At 38.2% G+C, this 23530-nt stretch overlaps 1 protein-coding gene and 1 long non-coding RNA gene across 9 annotated transcripts in view; one reads left to right on the top strand and one right to left on the bottom strand.

Annotated features, from left to right (window-relative positions):
* The window catches only part of Bend7 (BEN domain containing 7), a 99999-nt gene extending 98889 nt beyond the window's left edge, over positions 1 to 1110 (bottom strand). For all 8 annotated transcript variants that reach the window (XM_076831411.1, XM_076831412.1, XM_076831418.1 and 5 more), the window contains exon 1: positions 648 to 1110. In XM_076831411.1, the coding sequence (XP_076687526.1) occupies positions 648 to 708 (61 nt within the window). In that variant the 5' untranslated portion in view covers positions 709 to 1110. The remainder of the gene's footprint in view (positions 1 to 647) is intronic.
* Positions 1111 to 7024: 5914 nt separating this feature from the next.
* LOC143379074 (uncharacterized) lies at positions 7025 to 21556 on the top strand. The gene is made up of 3 exons (XR_013088411.1): positions 7025 to 8327; positions 8680 to 8927; positions 21256 to 21556. It is a non-coding gene; the product is annotated as an uncharacterized LOC143379074 (long non-coding RNA).
* The last annotated feature ends 1974 nt before the right edge of the window (positions 21557 to 23530 follow it).

Genomic DNA, 23530 nt, shown 5'->3' with positions numbered 1-23530 from the left:
CAGACTATAACAAGTAACTGGGCACAGACAAGACTGGATTCAACTTTCCCCTTCCCTGACAAAAGGAAAGCCCGAGTGTGGCATACACCTGTTCCATGGTCAGGAACTCGCTGGGTTTATTTGATTTTAAGGAGACTCATCTCACTGGTATGTGATCTAGTCTAAAACACCTTTCCAACCTAAATCTGCCAGCTCGAAAAGATGTTAGATGTCAACATTCCGCTTGGAGCCTGGACACCTCACGAGCTTCTTTCTCCTTAAGAACAGCGATCATTTTGTACCCGCTTCTCTTTTGGGGAAAAGCAAAACAAAAACAGCAAATCCCCAGTCGGCGGGTCCGCGCTCGGCCTGGGCAGCCTCGCTGCCCCAGCGCGGCCCCGCGGCACCCCCGGGAGGGCTCGGCCCCCCGGTGTCATTGTTTGCTAATTTCCTGACGTGCCCTCCGACTTGTGGACGTTAAATAACACCCAACCTTTCCCCGCACAACTTTCCCCGGCGCGAGCGGGAGCGGCCGCGGGCCCCGGCTCCGGCGGGGAAGGGGGTCCGGCGGGCGCGCCCCCGGCGTGGACCCCGCGGGCGGCCGGGCGCGCGGGGCCGAGTGCGCGGCGTGCGGCGCTGCCTCCCGCCGCCAGCGGCCGGCCGCTTACCTTGGCTCACCAGTTTGAAGCTCTGGGATTTCCTGCTTCTTTTCCTCTCCGAGAACTCCATAGTGCGGGAAAGGCGGCGGCGGAGGTGGCGGGGCTGAGGGGGCGGCGGAGGCTGAGGCGGCGGCGCGGGCTCGTGTCACCGCCGCGGAGCCGCCGGGACCAAGGTCCGCGTCTCGAATCGGCGGGGGGAGGCCGAGGGACAGGAAGAACCACCGCGAGCCCGCTCGGGGGCTCCAGGCGCGGGGCCGGCGACGCGGGTTCCCGGGGGAAGTTGCCCCCGCGCGGCGCGCCTCCCGGTGCCCTAGGCGCCCCCCCCCCCCCAGCTGCTCTCCTGCCCGCTCGCTCGCGGTTTCCAAACGCCGCCCGCCGCAGCCCAACTTTCCGTTGGGAGCGGGCCGAGCGGGGGCGCGGCGGCGGGGAGGGCGCGGCGGCGGGGGTCGGAGCAGCCGGGCGCTTGCCGCGGCCCGCCTGGGCTCAGCCTGCGGACGCGGCGGCGGCCGCCGCGGGGACACGGCGGGCGGGCGGGCGAGCCGAGAGAGGGCGGCGGCGGGTGCGGAGCCGGCCGGGGCGCTGACCGCCCCCGCGGGAGGAGGGGCGCCGGCGGAGGGGGCGGCGCCGCCGGGACCCCGGGGCCACCTGCTGGCGGAGCCCGGCCGTCGCCATCCCCGGGGGCCGCCGTCACCGGCCTGGCCGCGCGGCGCCCCGAGGAGGCGCGGAGGCCGCGGCGCAGCGCCCTGGCCCGGGCCCGCCGGCCTTTTCCCGGGACGCGGGGCTGTTTGCGGGTCTCGGCTCACAGAGCCCGCTAGCCGGCCGCCCTCCGCAGCTCCCCCGCGGCGAGCTTGTGCTTGTTGTAGACCCTCAGTGGCCAGCCCACTCCTTGGCCTGAGAGCTGGGATGTGAAAGGGCCAGACTCACCGATTTTAGGCAAGTTTTAGCGGGTGGGGGAACTTACCCATCTGCGCTCTGCAAGGAAACGATAAGAGATTTAAGAATTTATTGGTGGGAAGAATATAGAAAAGAGTAAACTTCAATTCTAAATTTACCCCGATCTTGGGGACTGTAGGAAGCTCCCGAGTTATAGACTAGGAACTTGCAGTGTGGGCTTGGAGAGGGTGGAAGGGTGAGGTGTGCTTGATGGCTCTGTGCACTCTTAGGGAAGCAATGGTGAGGGAAGGTGCAGGGGCTCTGCACCTTTTGTAAGATTACAAAATAATCGACATAAACAGAAAGCCGTTATTAGTTCTGTGTAATATTCTTTGGGGAGCGAAGAACGCACTACAGGCACCATTTCTTGTTCACAACATCTTTAAAGCGGGAATAGAAAAGAATTTTCCTGGGATTGGCAGTACAGCAACATGATCTAACATGCTTCAAAGTACTGCCGCCAAACTGATCATTTCTAGCCGAATTACAAAGAGAGTAAAGAGGTGGGCTGCTCCTTCAGCACAGTGGCAAATTCAGATGACCTCAAAGCGCAGAGAGAAAAAGAGGGACAAGATTTGTTAATAAATGTGATGAATCTCACTGAGGGTCTCACCCAAAGAGGAGACAGCCACTCAAGAACTACTGTTATTCAACAGGGACACAGGAATAGGCAACTGCTGAGGAAGGAAGAAGTTGGAAGCAACTAGCAGAGACACACACAAACACAGAATAAGCTACAAACCAAATAGTGGCAGCAGCATAGTTGCACATCCTGAGGTCTCTGGTAGCATGCAGCAGATGGGAAGGCTGGTTCTACCTGGCCTGGAGGTAAGAGAGAGAAAATTTCATTTAGTTCAGTAAAGCAAATCTTAAACAAGAGAATCTTTTATGGTCACTCCTTTTAGAAGCTCAGGGACCTTTACCCAGAAATCATGAATGGGACAGATGAAATTTTGTATAGATTTCTTTGGGCCCCATGGATCTTCAAGAGTTGATAGGTGATGGAATGAATTAAAGTGGTAACAGTGATTAAAGCAGCTACCCTATTTGCACTCCACCCCCTTTAAAACCAAGCCTAACAACCTAAAACTGTTCGGAATGTTTTTGTTGTTGTTGTTGTGTTGGTACCAGGGATGGAACTCAGGGACACTAAGCTACATTCCCAACCCTTTTTTGTATTTTATTTAGAGACAGGGGCTCACTTAGTTGCTTAAGGCCTCAATTTTGCTGAGGCTGGCTTTGAACTTGCAATCCTCCTGTTCAGCCTCTGAGCCACTGGGATTACAGGAGTGCGCCACTGTGCCCAGCTGGAATGTTTTTTTAAAGAAATGTTTTTTTTTTTTTTTTTTTTCCTCCAGGCTGAGACCCATTCTTTCCTTTTTTGTGATGCCTCTTTAAATGTTTTTCCTGTAGCCACAAGGCTCAGTGCTATACTGATTGAGGAACATTGAGGATTGTTCATGCTTTGGGGCATAAAGTGAGATTTTGTTGTGCTTAAACTATGATGAAATCATTGAAGGTATCATCCCAAGAAGTAAATCCCTAGGGAAGATACAATTTAGCATTTTTAGTTCAAGTAGGATGTGAATTTCATTTGCCATTTTGATGTAGTTAAGAAAATATTTAAAAGCAGTATTTAAAAATAATAGTCATTTTTCCTGGACCCTTTTTACCTGGTTTTCCAAGATGTCTATGAGTGAATTGGTCTGCAGAGAACCACAGGGCCAGCCTGTCCTATTAATTCTTTAGAGAAAATCAAGAACTATTTACTTATTTTCCACTTTGTGCAAATAATCATGTCGTTATCTAAAAAAGTGTATAAATCCATAATTAGTATTAATATTAATCATAATGTTAAATTAAATTGTTTCAAGTGGGGTTTGCACTAGTCTCACCTTCAGGCCAGGTTCTATCTGGCTTGGAGATAAGAGAACATTTCATTCACTTCAGTAAAGCAAATCCTTAAACAAGAGTATCTTTTATGGTCACTCCTATTAGAAGCTCAGGGACCTTTACCCAGAAAACATGAATGGGACAGAATATCACAGACTGGACGACTTAACAAATTTATTTTCTCATCATTCTGGAAGCTAGAAGTCCCAGATTAAGGTCCAGCAGGGTCAGTTTCTCATGAGGGCTCTTTTCCTAGCTTGAAGACTGCCACCTTCTTGCTATATGTCCTTACACAACAGGAAGACAGAGATCAATCCTCTTCCTGTATAAGAGGCTACCTGTGGATTAGGACCCTATCCCTATGACCTCTTTTAACCTTAAATGCCTTGAATTAAAGATATCCTCTTCAAATACTGCCATATTAGGGGTTAGAACTTCAACATAGAAATTTTGAGGAGATATAATTCAGTCCATAGCAGTATTGTTTTTGTTTGAATATCTTGTTTGTGGTGGGGTGTTCTAGAAAGTCCTGTAGAAGAACTACTAAGGTCAGTTCTCTGCCTCGGTACTTCAAAGCTCCTAAAAGCTTCAGAACCACAGATTTACATGTTACTAGAGCTCGGGGAAAACTGGTCAAATATTCTATGACATCATGCAGGCCAAACATCTTATTATATGACCATTCTAAAACCCAGTTGATTATAAAGATTAAACATAGGTTTTAATTTTTGACAAAAACAGTTTATTAGACCAGAAGACATTCAATAACCATAACACTAATTCTGAGAACTCTCTTTTTGAAAACTGTGTCTACAGAGAAATAAATAGTATTATAAAAATGTCCATCCTTATTTAGAACTTTGCTGTCCAATAGAAAAATAATGCAACCAGAGCATGGTAGCACACATCTATAATCCCAGCTACCTGTTGGCTGAGGCAGGAGGATGGCAAGTTCAAGCCCAGCCTTGGCAAGACCCTGCTTCAAAAAAAAAAAAGGTCTGGGGGTTGTAGCTCAGTGGTAGAGTGTGCCTAGGCTCAATCCCCAGTATTGCAAAAGAAAAAAAAAAAGAGCAAAGCCATATGTAATTAAGTTTTCAATTAGTCACATTAAAAAAGTAAAGATGAATAGATTAAATTTATTTTAAGAATGTTTTATTTAACTGACTGCAATAAATATTTTGACAGTATTATTGAGATATTTTATATTCTTTTTTGTACAAATTTTTGAAACTGATATGTGGTATGTATTTTACACAAATCAATTCAAACTAGTTAAACTTGAAGTGTTCAATAGCCACATGTGGTTGGTGGTTACCATGTCAGACAGATCAGAGTTAGAGGAACACCTTGTTTGAACCATGCTATGGTACATGGGTAGGACTACAAATTGATTATTGTTTAACTTTTATTAATAACCCCCACAAAAGAAGGAAACAAGCAGAATAGTTTTATTGAACTTGAGCTTTTCATAAATCTTTGGATTCACTGAAATTGAAGGGCCAGTCCTTAAATAGATTCTGGGGGGGATCCTTTAGAAAGATTTAATAAGTATAAATTTTAATTTTTAAATATTATGACAATCAAATAGATAGCCATATATTAGCTCCTGTTTCTCAGTTTGTTCCTATATTAGCTCCTGTTTCTCAGTTTGTTCCTTGTCTAATACAAGTCTACATAGTCATTTACTTCCTTAGTTTTGGTGGTTATAATTTTTTTAAAAGGAGAAAATATATGAGATTACATCAGTGAAAGATTTGAGAATGCTCCACAAATAACACTGCCTTATATTTATATGGGGCTTCTCTTTTAGGAACTCAAGGATATTTACCACAGGATCTAATTCTCTTAATCACTCAGTGAGATTGGTATATATTAATGTTCCAGTTTCGTTAAAGAAAAATTCATCTTCATGAGACCATTTCTTAAACTATAATGGCAAGCCAGTTTCCTGATTCTTCTAAGTGATGAATTAGCCTTCCTATCTTTCTCTCATGTTTTAAAAAATCAGCTTTTCCCCCATAGTTTTTATTGGTGCATTATAGTTGTACATAATGGTGGGATTTGTTGTTACATATTCATACATGTATACAGATAACAATATGATTTGGCCAATATCATTTCTCAGTATTTCCCCTTTCCTTCTTCTTTTCCCTTCCTGGTCCTTTTCCTCTGTTGTAATGATCGCCCTTCAATTTTCATGAGAGTCCCCCCTCCACCTTTCCTTTTTCCTCTCTAGCTTCTACTTATTCAGATCTAACTTATATACAGTAAGTAATACAAGTGGACACCTCAGTTAATTTCTTTTACTTACATAGACATACCTATACTCCTTCAGATGAAGATAGAGAACTTTTCCAAGCCACCAGCAGGCTCCCTTGAGACCCCTCACCATAGTGTCTCCACTAGGAAACCATGGTTCTTTTCTCACACAGCACCATAGCTTGGATTTGTCTGTTGTTGAACTTGATATCTAAGGGATCATATACAGTGTGTACTGTTTTGTATCTGTCTTCTTTTGCTTAAAGTTATGTCTCTGAGAGTCAATCATAGTAGTAGTTTATTCTTTTTCCTTATTTATATGTGTATACCACTTTTTTATCCATTCTACTGTGGATGGTTTGTTTCGTACACTTCAAGTCTTGGTGCACATAAGCATACTTTTTTATGTGTGAATATACATACATACCTGATTAGAATTGCTTAATCATAGTATATACGTGTATTTTGATTTAGTAAATTACTGTCAAACTAGTTTTCCTAAGTAGTTTTACCAGTTTACACTTCCACTAACAGTGTATGAGAGTTATAATTATTCCTATTTCCTTACAGAAAAAATCTTCACCACTTTATCAGTTCTTTTAATTTGGTGTAGGGGAGTAGTGAGTATCTCATTGTCTCATTTAAAATTTTAATTTTCATTCCTCAATTGACCAGTGATGATGAGAATATTTTCATGTTTATTGGTCATTTGAGGATCCTCTTTTGTGACATCCTGGTCAAGTCTTGCTTGCCTTTTTTTTTTTTTTTTTAATTTGGCACTGGGAATTGAACCCAGAAATACTTCCACTGAGCCACATCCACAGCCCTTTTAATTTTTTATTTTGAGGAAGCATCTTGCTAAGTTGCTTAGGGCCTTGCTAAGTTGCCGAGACTGGCCTCAAAATTGCAATACTTCTGCCTCAGCCTCCCAAGTCACTGGGATTGCAGGTGTACATCACCATGCCTGGCTTGCCTCTTTTAAAAATTTTGAGTTGCTATTCTTTTTTATTAATATAATGGATATTCTGCATATAACTATTTTGTAGGATATTTATTTTGCTAATATCTTCTCAGAATCTGTAGCTTCTGTTTATATTCTTAATGATCTGAATTTTAATGAAGCTGTTTATAAGTCCTTTCGTCACAGTAAGATAGTATCTTGTATTCACATGAACTCTTAAAAAAAAAAAAAACTTTATCAGTATATTGGTTTCCTGAGCTGCTGTAAAAAAATAACACAAATTTGATGACTTAAAATAATAAAATTTGTTCTTTCACAGCTTTAAAGTTTGGAAGTCTGAAATCAGTTTCACTGGGTTGAAATCAAGGTTTCAACAAAGTTGAGCTCCACCAAGAGGCTCCAAAGGAAAATCTCTCCAGCTTCTGGAAGTTGCTGGCTTTCCTTGTGTCAAGGCTCAGTCACTCTGATCTCTGCCTCTGTCTTCACATCATCTTCAGATAAGTTTCTCTTTTAAGAACTCTTATGATGGAATTTAGGACTCAGATATGCTGAGATCCTTAATTTAATCACACCTACTAAAATCTTCCCCCCCACCCAAATAAGGCAATGTTCACTGGTTCCAAGGATTTAGCATGTAAGATCTTATTAGGGATCCATTTTTTTTATCCTTGTAATCACATCAACTCTGGAGCTACTAAACCTCAAGGCCAGACAGTGATATTATAGACAAAGTTCTGGCTAGGATTAGGAGTCAATTATTCATTCAGATATTTAATATCTGTGGACTTCAACTTATTTCAATTATATAAGCTTATCAACTCTTCAGAATTTTTTGAGATGAAATCCTGCATGCCATTCTTAAGAGAAGATAAAATGGCATAATTTACCCTTGGATTGCAATTCTCATTTTTGCCATTGAATGAAGGTCCTAAATAAGTAAATATTTCCTGAAGCATTAGAGGAGTTCAAACTGTAGGGAACTCCTCTAACTCTTTTGAAGCAGGGTGGTATAGTAGTTTGGACAGACTTCCTGAATTAGAAACCCAGGTTTATTGCTTTCTGGTATTCAGTTTGGGGCAATTTAGGGTCTGTGTAACACACTACCCTGTCAGTATTTTATCCAAGGAAAATTTAATGTAAATTGTTATCTCATCAATGATGTAAATTTTAACTATTAAAAGGGGTAAAAGAGGTTTCTACAGGAAGTAGCAGGTCAAAAAAACAGGCACTGCTTTTGGCTGAGGGAAAATGGACTATAATGGAAGTAGGAGTGAAGTCCTGCTCTTATTTTAAGGTTGAGATGCAGTTCTCTTGGAAGAACATGTGGCTATTCATTCATTTGTTGAAGGGCACCTAGGTTGGTTCCATAGCTTAGCTATTGTGAATTGTGAGCTACTATGGATATTGATGTAACTGTGTCACTATAGTATGCTGATTGTAAGTTCTTTGGATATACACCAAGCAGTGGGATAACTAGGTCAAATGGTGGTTCCATTGCAAGTTTTCTGAAGAATTTCCATACTGTGTTCCAGAATGCTTGCACCAATTTACAGTCCCAACAGCAATGATAAAGAAAATGTGGTATATATACACAATGGAATATTCCTCAGCCATAAAGAAGAATGAAATTATGGCATTTGCTGGTAAGTGGATGAAACTGGAGACCATTAGGCTAAGTGAAATAAGCCAATCCCAAAAAACCAAAAGTTGAATGTTTTCTCTGATATGTGGATACTAACACACAATAAGATGTGGGGAGAAAATAGACATTCAGTGGATTAGACAAAGGGGAATGAAGGGAAGGGAGAGGGAATGGGAATAGAAAAGACAGTAGAATGAATAGGACATAACTTTCCTATGTTTGTATATGAATATGGAACCAGTGAAATGGGATCCTAATTAGAATAAGTTGTACTCCATGTATGTATAATATGTCAAAATACACTCTACTGACATGTATACCTAAAATGAACAAATAAAAATATACTTTTACAGAAAAAGAAAATGTGGCTACCACAAGAACACAGCCTATTAGTGTCAAAAGACTTTTCAGAAGGTGAGGACCCCAAGCCAGTCTGCAGAAGCATGGAGCTTCTGCAGTGGCCTGGGTATGCAGTTGGAACTCTGCCAAGCTGACCCCTGGGCTCCCTGCTGATAGTAACAATGGAGGACCACCACCTGTTCAGGAAGGGTCTTCCTGACAAAGACAAACGTTCTGTGGCTCCTGAGAAGGTCAAGGCTCGGTGAGTAGAGCTAAGAGATTGTATAGGTAACTGGCAATTATACGTGCTCTATGCCTTATTTTCATCATCTGGGGACTAGAGATAATAATTTTATTTTCCACATTGAATTATCATAAAGAATAAATGGATTAATAAGTGAAAGTGCTTAGCTTAGAGGCTAGCTTGTCTATGTCAGCTCTTCCAGTTGGCTCTTATTTATTACCTCATCCCAGGCCAATAGTAGCAGCTAATACAGAAAGATGAGTCACAACCTCTACCCTCATGGAGCCTCATCTTTAATAACATTGTCAGACTTGAGATGCTTCCTGTTTATATTTTAAGGATCAGTACTATCTCAAACCCTACCTATAGGAGTTTAAAGAACTTATTCTCATAGTAATGTATTACAACATTTTTATCTAGCTTTTTTTTTTAGCACAGAAGTATGCATGGTATCTTTCTGTTTGATTCTTTAAGTAGAGAAATCAGTGAATTCATTCCTTCAGCCAATATTTATTGACTACCTACTTTGAGTCAGGCTGTGTTCTCTAGGGCCTTGGGACAGAGAGTGAGTAAGATAAAATAAAACAAAGATTCTATTCTTGTGAAGCTTAGGGGGCTGAAGGAGATGGGCAATAAATAAATAAAAATATAGGATCATTGATAAATACTATGGAGAAAAATGAAATTAGGGGCAGAGAAAGACTTGCTTCTTTCTCAAATCTCACTTCTTAAGAAGAGGCAAGTTTGTGTGTGTGTTGCTAGTTCCATGGTTATTCTGAATCCTGTGTCAGTTGTGGACATTAGAAATCCCAGGATCCAGGAGAGCCTGTGCTGAGTAAGTGTTCCCTTTGCACATATTATGGTTAAATTTGAGTGAGATCCCCCTTTTAAAGAAATTTTATATTTGTAGATGGACATAATTATTTTATTTATTTTTCTGTGTGGTGCTGAGGCTAGAACTCAGTGCCTCACACATGTGCTATGCAAGCACTCTACCACTGAGCCACAACCCCAGCCCCTTTAAAAAAAAAAATCCTCCCTTCACATGTTAGGAACTCTTGGAGGTCCTTCAGTCAATTCAGATTCAGTGTAGCTATTTGCACATATACAATGGGTTATAAAACCCTCTCCCAGTTGACATCTTTATTCTCTCTTAACTGCCAGACTAGTGGTGATTATATCTGATGAGTTGCTAAACTCAATCTTTTTCACCTGTCGGTCTGAATACCAGCATCTCCTTAAATCTGTGTGAGGGGCCTCCATGTTAAATTTGCTTTTAAAAATTCTCCCACTTTTAAATATTCATGGGAATGGCTGATCTCCAGCCTGTGAAATAAAGGTCCAAGTTTGAGACTAATCTCTTCCATTTAATTCCCCCATTCCAAAGACTTTAGAAACAGGTCTGAAAATTATAGGAACCACAAATTTAAAAAGTGTTAGTTTGATGTGTCTGAAATTAATGCTTTAATTTATTCACCACAGAATGTCTTCACACATCGCTGTTTTCTGTAATTTATACCATATACTGTCTACTCCAGTTAATGTGTGAAGCATGGTTAAATTATGCCTAAAAAGGAACATGAAAACCATCTACATGATGGTGATGGGAAAAAGGGTCTAACTAGGAATAATGGGGCAAAATTTAAATGAGACAAATTGGAATAGGAGTTTCAGAAAAACTGTCAGGTATTTAAGATGTGCCTGACTGGAATAATCTCCTCAGAAATAAGACTTTAAAACACTTAAGAGTAAGTCTACTAGAAATGGATTAGCAAAGTTCTAGAAAATATTTCTGTAGGGAATGCACAATTATATATGTCATCTAAAAATTGGATCAAATAATCAGATAACCTTTCATGTGTCTCATATCTTCCATTTTTCAGTCTTTGGTTAATCATGTCAAAGGAAGTTTGGGATAAAGATCAAATGAACAATTCCATAGAAAAGAGAGACATATTTTGTCAATATTATCTCATTTTGTTCTTTCCCCTGATGTGTCTGACATGTTGAATGGGACTCTCATTCATTTTTTTAATGGCTAATTTAATGCTGGTGAAGGGTGCCAAACAGATAACCAGGAGACTGAAGTCCATTGTACTCTTCCCTGACTTTGCTCCTCAGTCTCATTCTAAAGGAGTCTGTGTAAGGACTGTCAAGGCAAGATGATCTTTAGGTAGTTCAGTGTTGTTTTGTTTTTATTTTTGAGATTAATAATACAATACTAATTAGTGTTTTTAAATGTTAGCAATTCAGAAATTGTATTAAGCCACTACCTATGTGCAAAGCAATTGGTCTGATTTCAGGTGTTGTAGAAAATACATATAGGGAAGGATGGCTCCTGCCTTCAAAGAGTGTACCCTTGAGCAGCCATTAAAGTGAGAAAAAGGCTGGGGATGCACCTCAGTGGTAAAGTACTTGCCTAGCAGGCACCAAGCTCTGTATTTAATCCCCAGCACCACAAATTAAATAAAATAAAATGATAAAAATGTTGTCTTTTTAGTAGTGATGGGCCATCACTACTCAAACACTAGAAGCAAAATGGGAATGGAATTCAGATAGGTCAGGGGTCAGAGGGTGTGCAGAGGGGAGGGCAGCAGGAGGCCTCAGAGGAGGAGGAGAATTGGGTAAGTATAGGTTTATTTCCCTCTGACATGCTCGATGGATTTGTTTTTACTGAGATTTCAGTAGAATAACTTTAAAAAAGAGAATAGAAGATGTGAAATAGCTTTTGGAGTTCTGCAGAGGAGCGGTAAGCAGGACAATCTCTAACCTGCTCCTGCATAAACCTTTGCTCTGAAGCTTCATCCTGCTCCTTTCCCACACTTTCTGAGGGCCTCTCTGGTCCCTGCTGTGTCCTTAGGGAAGCCCTGCCTTCCCTGAGATGGCACCTCATCATTGTCCCAAACTTCTCCAAGTGTCCCCAGACTATTCGGGCAACAGGAATGGTTATAGAAGAAATGGGTAGGGCAAAATTAAATGAGACAAACTGAAATCAGAGTTTCAGAAAAAAACATCAGAGTGCGATAAGCACCTCAGAGAAGTCTTTAAAACATTCAGAGTATGTCTTCTAGAAACAGATTAGACAAAGTTCTAGAAAGTATTCTTGGAGGCACGGGAAGCACTTCGCCACTCAGCACCCACCATGGCTACTGCTGTCTGTACTGAACTACTGCGTAATTGATTGGTGTAGGCCTTATCCCTTCCTCACTGCATTAATAGGTGATCTATCTCTTTTTCCTCCACGGAGTGGCTTACAATTGAATTCGGTACTCAGAAACACTTCTAGGAGATCTATATCTTATGCAATAAGTTAGCTTTTAAAAACAGGAAAGCAGAACAAATTGTATATATATCATGACAGGTGATTTTTCTGGTTCCATAATTTGATTATTTGTAATTAGTTATCTATATAGATGCATTTATACACCTCCCATAATTACTTATGTAATTTCTAGTGCTTATAATTTCATAACAAATGAAATATAAATATATTCCATATTGGCATATAAAATAATGATTTAGTCATATGCAGTTAGACTGCCACAGCTTCAATCTTTGCTAAGAATTTGGATAAGATTCCTGTTTTTTTTTTTTTATGGGAATGATCAAGATTGAAGATAAGAAAGTGAGAATTAGTCAAATTAGACTATATTTATCACTTCAGATGTTCACTTTTCTTCTCAATCTGTATTAATATTTTTCAAGACAAAAACAATCATGAACTTTTCAGCACTTCTGTGATTCCCATCCCCTCCCTCTTCTAAGTTTTCTTGCTTCATGCAGTTACATTTTATGATAGTATCTTTGATCTACATGTTTTCTTGATTTGGCAAAGCAGATCTTCAGATTTTAAACATTCTTACAAGTACTTTGCTTTGAAAGTGAGCTCATCTGTACAAGTTCTGCTGGCAAGTAAATTTTCACATGGCTACAATCTCATATACTCCTTAAGGACAGCTGACTTGTTTCTGTAGCATACCTATAAAACAGTTTCAACTGCTTAAGTAGTTTCATGCTCCAGACTGCTTCTGTCTGACCCAGCTGTTTTCAGAGGCCGATTTTGTTTTTGTTTTTGTTTTTAGGTTTTTTTTCTTTTTGATAGCCTGATGCTTTAGGTAGGTTTTTTTTTAATGGAGTGGGCAACTCAAGTGATTGTACATTCCTAAAAATTTTCATGTTTAACACAAGGCATTCACTTTTGGTTGCTATTCTTCTTGCCAATTGTCATAAATTAGAGTTAGTAGATCTAGAGGATGGGATCCAAAAGGAACACTCAGTTAAATTTGAATATCACATACAAAATGAATCTTATCCTTTTTTTTTTGTTGTTGTTTTTACGTAAGTGTGTTCCATGCAATATTTGGGACATATTTACACTAAGAATTGTTTTTTTAATGTGAAATTTAAATTTAAGTTAACATCCTGTATTTTATTTGGGAATCATATCATAGGTAGAAATTTCTGCAAAGTTCTAGAAGAATATGTGGGATGAAAACTATCACAGTAGCTGGTTGTTGAATTGTGGCCCCAGGTGCTCCATGTAATATACTATTATTAGCAAAGCCTTTTTTACTTTGTTATGGACCTGTTAATATTTCTGCAACAAAATTAATGAATGTTCATATACTCTGGAATCAACTGAAATTATAAGTATACATATAAATAGCTCATTTCAGGTTTTGCCAGTAAATTAATTGTCAAAAATATTTTTCAGAAATTTTCTGGATTTTAAAATTTGTAGTGATTTTTTTTACCTGCAATTTAATTTGTACTTATGGAACCTATGGGCATAAAACATAACTGAGAGAAGATATGGCATGACTGGGAAGGAAGAAAGCTTCATAGAAGAGATGGTTGTAAAAAGATTAGTTAGGATGGATATTCCAAATCAAAGAAACAGTGTTGGAGGAAATTTAACACCCATTCATGACAAAATTCTTAGCTAACCTAGGTATACAAAGGAATTTCCTTGATTTGATAAAGAGTAACCCTACAGTTATTCTTTTTAACAGTGAAACACCAAATACCTTCCCACTAAAATCAAGGACAAAAGAATTTCTAATTCTTATTCAATTTCTAATTTTTATGCAATGTGAAGTATACCTAGTAAGAAAAAGACAAAGATAAGTAGTAAAATTGTCCCTATTTACAATTGACATGAATGTTTATATAAAACAGTAGTTATCATAAAAAAATGTTAGTTACAAAGAAGCTTAAAGAGTGAAGAAGCCTGATAAACACCATCTTACTCAAATTTCCAAAAATAATATTACCAATAACAGGACAGTTTGAAATCAGAATCACCTGGTAGCCTGTATGAGAAGAACATATCACCACCTCTGTGACAATCCTTTCAAAGATTGATAACCTGAATTTAATCATGGGGGAACATTTTTAAAAGCCAAATTGAATAGTACTCTACAAAATAACTGCTGTTATTTTTAGAATTATCAAGGTCTGAAAATTAAGGAAAGACTAAAGAACTATTAAGGAACCAAAATGTATACCAGATTGGAGGAAATTAAAGATACATGGCAAATAAATGCAACATGTGGTTGTGAACTGCTCCTTTTGTTATTAAAGACAGTTTTGAGGGCTGGGTTTGTGGCTCAGTGATAGAGCACTTGCCTCACACGTGTAGGTCACTGGATTCGATCCTCAGGACCATGTAAAAATAAATAAATAAAGGTACTGTGTCCAACTACAACTAAAAAAAAAAAAAAGACAGTTTTGAGACAACTGATGAGATTTAAATGGGTAGAAGGGTTAAATGTATTAATGTATTAATGCAATGTATTAATGGTAATGTCCTAATTCTGATGGTGTTGGTGTGACTGTACAGGAAAATATCTTTGTCCAAGGAAATTTACACTCAAGTATTTGCCAGTAAAGCTGGTGGGTTTTAAGATTTAGTAAGTTATGATTCTACCATCTGTTTTCCATTTTCCAAATTTTATTTTTGGGTTTATTTTTTATCAGTTCTCTTATCTATTGTTTTTCTTTTATGCTCTCCATTTTTTTGTGTGTGGTTATATATTTTTAATCTTTTAATATTATTTTTGTTTGGTTGCAGAAATGAGTAGACAAAAATGCTTCTATTTAAGCTGCCATGAAAAACTGGAAATCCCTCTGTGGTTTCCTAAAAGGTAGTGTGATTTGGAGAGATAGAGTGAAAAAAGGAGGGTATCATAACAGAAGAAAAGCAGCAGGGTAGAGAGAGGAGACAAACACAAGATACCTAGATATCATTATTTAAACACAATCATAATACTTTATATTCTTGTATATGAACCCCTAAATAGCATTTATGTTTAATTGCTCTGCTCTGCAGAGAATATAAAATTTTTTTGCTTAAACCCATGTGGATTATCATAAAGTAATCTATGCTTTTCTGCCACTTAAAAGTCAGTTCTCCTCAACAAAAGATTAGCAAATCAAATCCAAGAACGTATAAAAAGTACACTATGACCATGAAGGATTTATTCCAGTTGTGCAAGTCTAGTTTAATTTTTAAATCAATGAATGTAACTTATCACATCAACAAGCTAAAGAAGAAAAATCATGATTGTATCAACAGATGCAGAAAAATAGTTTGACAAAATTTAGCTCTCATCCATGAAAAAAACTAGGAACAGAACTTCATCAACTTAATATAGAATATCTACAAAACCCTACAACTAACATACTTAATGTTGAGATGCTTGATGCTTTCCCACTAATATCAGGAAAAAGACAAGTATGTCTGCACTCATCACTCCTATTTAACATTGCCCTGGAAGTCTCAGTTAATGCCAAGACAAGAAAATGAATTTAAAGGTCTACAGATTGGGAGGCAAAAAGTAAAACTGGCTTTGTTGGCAGATGACATGATTGTTGGTAGAGAAATCCCAAACAATCAACAATGAAAACTGGAACTAATAAGTGATTATAATAACGTTGCAGGATATAAGGTTAATATACAAAGTCAACTGTATTCTAACTAGAAATGAATAAGTGGAACTTGAAATATATAAAACCATTTACATTTGTGCCTGAAGGGGAAATACTTAGCTATATGTTTAAGAAAATATGCATAAATTCTATAGTAGGAAAACTACAAAACTCTGATGAAAGATCAGTTAGATTAGATTTAGATCAAGAGAGGACACTATACACATGAATAGGAAGAGACAGACTCATCTCATTGTCAAGCTGTCATTTTTTTCTGCTTCTGAACTCAATGCATTCCTAAAGAATAGAGGACATAGAAATAGATCCATACAGCTATAGCCAAACTGATATTTTGCAAAGAAATAAGAATAATTTGATGAAGAACAACCTTTCAACAGGTGGCACTGGAATACTGGATATCCACGTGCAAAAACAAAAATAAATCATTCTAGTCCTTTTCCATACTTTTTACAAAAGTTAACTCAAAATGAATCATGGACCTAAACATAAAATTCAAAGCTATAAAACTTCTAGATGATAATATAGAAGAAAATCTAAGTGATTCTGGGTTTGTAATAACTTTTTGGATACAGTGCCAAAAGTAAAATCCATAAAAGAAAAAAAAAACTGATAAGTTGAACTTTTATTAAAAGTTTAAAAATAAAAACACCTCATGTTTTGTAAAAGACACTGCTTCAGACAATGAAATGACAAGGCACATACTGAGAGAAAAGAATATTTGCACAACACCTGTCTGATCGAAGTCTGGTATCCAGAATGATATAGAACTCTTAAAACTGAACAAGAAAAAACAACCTGAATGAAAAATGGGGAAAATGCCTGAATGGACACCCCACCAAAGAAAACACCGATGACAAATAAGCATGTGAAGAGATGTTCAGCATTATATGTAATTAAGGAATTACAAATTTAGATAACAATGATTCTTCTACACACCTACTAGAACAGCTAAAATCCAAAAACACTGGCAACACCAAATCTGGTGAGCAAACAGAGCAACAGAAAGTCTCATTTCCCATTAGTTAAAATAGAAAATACAGCCACTTTAAAATATAGTTTAACATATTCTAAACATATGATCCAGCAACCATACTCCAATGAGTTAAAAATTTATGTCCCCCAAAAGCCTGTACGCAAATGTTTGTAACTATTTGCCAAAACTTGGAAAAAACCAAGATGTCCTTCAACAGGTGAAGGATAAATGTGACTGTGCTATAACCATAAAATGGATTATTATTATTCAGTGATGAAAGGAAATGAGTTATTATGACCCACACCTCACAAAACAGAACTTTAACTGCATATCACTAAGTGAAAGAAGCCAATCTGAAAAGTTCACTATATGATTCCAACTATCTGACAGTCTAGAAAAGGCAAAACTGTGAATACAGTAAAAAGATCTGTGGTTGCCAAGGGTCACAGGGAGAGAGAAAAAGATGGGTGAATAGGTGGACCACTGGGGATTTTTAGGGCAGTGAAACCACTATGTATGATACTATAAATGGCAGGTGCATGAGATTAAACACTTCTCAAAACCCACAAAATATACAACACCTGAATGTGAACTATAGACCTAGTTAATAATAATGCATCCACATTGGCTTTATTATAGAATGTGCACTACACTAGTGCAAGATGTTAACAGAGAAAAATGGAAAACAGGGTAAGAGGATCTGGGAACTCCAATTTCTGCTTATTTTTTTGTAAAGCTAAAGCTGCTCTATACATAAAAATTTTAATTAAGAGAATTAATTATTAACTTTATGGGGAACTTTTTGCAGTAAGAGAAATATCTATACCTTGACCATGTTGGTAGTTATATATGTGTATACATTCATCAAAATTCATTTATTTGTACACTTACATTTAATACATTTCACTATGCAAATATACATTTCTTGGTATGTGAATTTTACCACAATTGTAAAATTTTTCAACTCTTTATTATCATTTGTTGCTTGATTTGGCTACAGTCAACCAAATGCATCACTGAAAACCTAAAAGTAAGCAGGACCCAGCTACAAGTTGAGTGTCTTTGGCCTTGAGGAGAAAAAGGAACTGCCATGTTTTTGAGTGACTCAGTGGTTGGAGAATAGCTCTCTCAAATGTATTCTCTGGAAAAGCTAGTCTTCTTTCAGATTAGCTTACATGCAGAGGGAAAATTCTAGTTCCGGGTTTCAGATTTAGTCATAAGACCCCACACCTTGCCACCAAACCTGCTCTGAAATGCTATCTGCATGGATAGATCTTCTGGAACTGTCTAGAAATCACTAGTTTCCAGCATCCAGACATTCTTACCCAGCAGAATTTACTTAGGTAAAGGTACAGTATTTCTCATGAGGCTGTAAAAATGACCTCTTTGTGTACCTTAATGATGACAAGAATGAAAAGATAAGTGGGGATCCAGAAAGTAACTACTGGATTTATGTTAAAAAGCTCTCTGAATTCATCTCTCCTGAATACTCACTTTTGTGCTATTTATGGCTTTTCCACTACCTCTTTCTGGTTAGTATCCAGAAACACTATGTGCTCAGCAACTGGTCACATCTGTGTAGGAACTCAGGCTTCCCAGGAATATGTGCCCTCTTAAGCACCACAGGAGACATTGTATTACAAAGCCATGGTCAGTGAGTACCAAATAACAGGGGAATGATTCTGATGGGAGGTCTCCTGACTCTCCTCCTATTACACCTATATGGATGACAGAGCCTAAGACCCTCCATAACTACAAGCCTCATTCCCCTTGATTCTCAGACTTGTTTTTCACTGTGAACGCTATTTCACACTAAGGACACACCCAGCTTTTATGTGGCCTCAAGTAAATGAAGAACAAGGTTGATGTTGCTCACCACCACTAAAACCAGTTCCAACTCTCATCCAACAAGAGGGACACAGAATGGAAGATACTCATGGGAAACTCACACTCCTTGGAGACCAATTCCCTCTTCCATCAGGAAAACCCATATGGGGAAGTGACCTATCCTGTCTAATAGGAGGGACATACTGGAGATTACCTGACTATCTATAAATTAGTGGGTATTCCTAGCATCTGAGTCTCAGGCTCAATGCAAATGCAAATATCCTTCTCTGATATTTTGGCCACAACCTAGACAACAAGTATTTATTTCATGATATCATTCTGCTTTGAGGAAGTATTTGTAATCCTGTTGGTTTTGATCCCTTGCCGCCTCCTCCTTTTTATGGCCACGTACTCTTCCCTCCAGTCTCATGTTTGATGCTGTCCATTGAGCACAGTCGTCTGATTTTTTTTCACAACAATTTGGATTTTCCCTTCTGATTAAGTGTAATTCCACTTCTCAACGTGTCTGCCTGGTCCAGCCTAGCCCCTGCAATGCCTGGTATTACCTCCTTATGGGCAGATATTTTCACCCTGATATGAAATAGAAACCACATATAAGAAACTAATATATGAGTCCACCATCCACTGTAAGGACAACAGCATCTTAACAATTTTCACCTCTTTCCCCTCCATAAAGTCCTGATATAATGACATTCAGGATAAAGGTCTGTAGAGAGCAGAGTGAGAGAATACCTAAGGATGAACAACTTAGAATAGGGTACAGAAAATAAGTGTGTGTAATGCTGGTAAATGTAGGAAGTTGTAAATAATACATTTGTCATGCTCTGAATTCTAGTCTCTGCATCTTTTCATTTATGATTTCTGTCTGTCCCTGACACTAACTTGTCTTCTCTTGGCTGGATCCATGAACCTTCAAGCTATCCTTCTTGGCTTACCCCCTCCACTTGGCATTTTGATAATAGCCTTTATTGTCTCTCCCCAATTTGCTCCCCACCCTGATTTTCCAATACGGGACACTGATGTCTTTCTCCATGAACTGATTCAGTTCTCACTTGACTACTATGCTCCTTAACACCCCAGTTCCTCTTACCAGCAATAAAGTACTTAGAGTAGGGCCAATACCCTCTATGACAAATTTAGAAAGGTAGTTAAGTAATGGGATAAGGGAGTTAAGCAAAGAGAAAGGAAAAAGTAGGAAAAAGTGAAAATATCAGGGAAGAACCATGGAGGAAGAGGATGAATTATAAAGTTCAGGTAATATTTGGGGGATAAGACCATTGAAAGAATGAGGATGAAGTCAGTGGAGTTCCATGAAGAACAAAAATAGGTGAGAGCTGAAAATAGGGAAAGAGAAGGGCTATTCTGTTCAGAGGGGAGGTGTATAATAGGAGAAGGTAGGAAAGATGGGATTCAGGGCCATTCCAAGACTATAAGATGGGCAATCAAAGCGGTTAGCAAATGACTGCCATGAAGGGTGCTAAAATAGTTCATGCATCCAAGAAGGGTATATTCTAAAAGATGTCTTATATAAGTACAAAAAAATAAAGCAAGGTAGATCATGAATTATATCAAGAAAAGTACAAATAAAGGGTGGTGGGGATACACAAAAAGATATCACAACATGCAACACTTAGCGATCTGCCTTATACGGGTAGGTGCTCAAAGCCATCAGGAGAGAAGTGGGCTTACAAAGCACTGTAGTACATATGTGATTTTCAATTCCACTGACCTTCAATTCTTTAATTTCAACTCTGGATGCACCTTAGAATTCCCTGAGAAGCTTTTAAAACTACTGATGGCCTTCCTTCCCCTTCAGCAACTCTAATGTAATTGGTTGGGAGTGAGGTGTGGATATTAGTATTTTCCGAGCACTCCCAGTAATGCTAGTGAATAGTCAGGGCTGAGAACCTCTGGTCTTTGTTTTCCCCGTTGGAAGGTGAGGAGCTTAGAAATCAAGGGAGGTGGGAAATAGAAATCTGGAAATAGGAGGTAGAGAGTCTAGATCTAACACCAGTGCCCATTAATAAATCTCCAATAATTTCTTCCCATCAATGCAATAAAAATGGAATTTAGAGCAATGCATTATTTCTACCTCTTATCTCCCTCAAGAATTTCAAGACTAAAATTTAGGGGTACTTTAATAGGTAGTTACTACGTAAATATGTTTAATTACCAAAAATATTCAGCAATCAAGAGAAAATCATGTTATTTTAAATAATGCATTATATAATGTAAAGTCTACTTATAGTAATGAATTCATGCATTTTGACAGTTTATCTCATTTGTTTCTGAATCTCTGCAGTTAAGTATTATCTTTGCAAATGACTGATTTAATATTACACCTTACTGTGTGTCAAGCCATTTATTCCTCTTTTTTAATTTTTTGTATATTTCTTTTGCAATATTTTTGTATATTTCTATATCATTTTTGTATATTTCTATATCATTTTGTATATTTCTATATTTTTGTATATTTCTATATCATTGTTGGCATGCTAAAATCTGTTATATGATGAGTAAATATTATTATTTTAATGTAAGAAGAAAAATCTCTGCTTTTATTTCCATAAATAGCCTGAAGGTTCCTGGATCCTGCCTACTTTTAACCCATTGTTTAACTGACCTGATGATGGAACAGAAATAAAATATATGGAAGAACATAAATAAATATATGAGAAATTGGTGCTGGGCTCTTGTTGCTTCTAAGGGGATGAAGAAGACATAGAAGAGTAAACTGCAGCTTCTAGCATCATAACTGCTAAATAAATGTTTATTGAAAGAATGAAAAAATGGATGAATGAATTATAAAACTGGAAAATGACTACAATTATCTGTAAAATCATTGAGTACTTACCATATACCAGGCACTGTTTTAGCCCTTTATGGATGTCATCATTTTTAATCAATACACTAAGTCTATTACATAGGAACTATTTCTTATTCTCCATTTTACAGATGAAGAAACCGAAGTTCAGAAAGATTAAGTAATTAATAGTATCAAGGCCCTGTCCCTTTTGTAGCCCCGTAGCATGTTCCTAATTTCATAGCCCTGGGGCAGGTTACCTAATTTCATACCATAATAGCCACTCTTACTGAGCCAGCTAAGGTGGTCTATTTGTCTTTTCTGTTTTTATTGCCACCTGCTGGTGATGGTATCTGCTTTTACACTATGATTGTCTCTTCCAGCTCCTTTTATTTGTGACTTCTTATTCCAAAGGTTGTAGGCACCAATTGTCAGTGTACCTCTTCAGCCTTAACTTGGAATAAGAATAGGTCAGAATAGGCTGTGGATTTCAAACACAACATCAAGACCAGTCCAGTGCTTGGGTTTCAGGCCTGTGGATTTCTGCCTGGATTTTCACCTCGGCTATCTTATCCTTGTAGCAAAAGCAAAATCCTGCTCATGTTCTGTCCAGCCAGTTTATAGTTTATTGACATTATGGAAGCCTTCAATTCATAAATTCTGTTGTATTTGGTCTAATCTAAAAAGATGTGATGCTAGCTGTAGGTTTTTGTTTTCTTTTTTTTTTTTTTAGAGAGAGAGAATTTTTTTTTTAATATTTATTTTTTAGTTCTTGGCGGACACAACATCTTTGTTGGTATGTAGTGCTGAGGATTGAACCCGGGCTGCACGCATGCCAGGCGAGCGTGCTACCGCTTGAGCCACATCCCCAGCCCAGCTGTAGGTTTTTAAAATAATTTTTTTCCAATTTGCTGTGAATGTTTTTTTTTTTTTTTTGTCAGTGCTTTTTTCCTACATCAGTTAATGTGGTCATGTGGTTTTTTTTTCTTTAGTCTTTTGATATAATGGATTACACTGATTGGCTTTTGAATGTTCATCAACCCTTAAATACCTGAAATAAAGCCCACATTTTCATAGTATAGAATTATTTTATACTTTAATTCATTTTTCTAACATTTTGTTGAAGAATTTTGTGTCTAACTTCATGAGAATTATTGGCTTGTAGTTTTCTTTTTCTGGTTCTGGTATTGTGGGAATGCCTATCTCATAAAATGAGTTGGGAAGTGTCCTCTCTTCCATTTATTCCTATTTTCTGGAAGAAACTATGCAAAATTGGTGTTAAACACTTATGTAAATATTTGGTAAGTTTTTCCGGTGAAACTGTCAGGACCTGGACATGTGTCTCCATTCCAGATTTCTATGTATTGTGTTTTCATTTTCATTCCACTTTCTAGTTTCCCTTATGATTTCTGGACTCTGTGGATTATTTACAAGTCTGTTGCTTATTTTACAAGTTGTTGGTGATTTTTTAGATATTTTTCTGCTACTAATTTCTAGTTTAACTCCATTTTTTCAGACCATACATTGCTGACTTTAATTCCTTTAAATTTTGAGATTTGTTGAATATCCCAGAATATGTTCTGCCTAAATATATGTTCCAAATGAACTTTTTAAAAAAGAGTTATGTGTTCTGCTGTTTGGAGTAGAGCGTTCTGTAAATCTGAATCATTGTCACGTTGGTTGACAGTATTCAAAGTTCCCATAACCTGACTGTCTACTTGTCACATCAGTTACCTACACTGATGAGTGGAAATCTTTATCTGCAACTGTGAACTTGTTTACATCTCTATTCAGCTCTAACAATTTTTGCTGCATGTACTTTGATATTACGTTACTAGGTAAAGGCATATTGAGGTTGTTATGTCCTCTTGGTACACTGATATCTTTATCATTATGAAATAGTCCTCTGTAGGCCGGGGTCGTGGCTCAGTGGTAGAGTGGTTGCCTAGCATGTGTGAGGCACTGGGTTCGATTCTCAGCACCATAAATGAATAAATAAATAAAGGTCCATTGACTCCCCCCCCCAAAAAAAAGAAAAGAAAAGAA

This window comes from Callospermophilus lateralis, chromosome 13 (assembly GCF_048772815.1).
Source record: "Callospermophilus lateralis isolate mCalLat2 chromosome 13, mCalLat2.hap1, whole genome shotgun sequence".
NCBI classification, from domain to species: Eukaryota; Metazoa; Chordata; class Mammalia; order Rodentia; family Sciuridae; genus Callospermophilus; species Callospermophilus lateralis.
The sequence above is the reverse complement of the archived record's forward strand: the minus strand, read 5'-3'. Positions and strand labels throughout refer to the sequence as shown.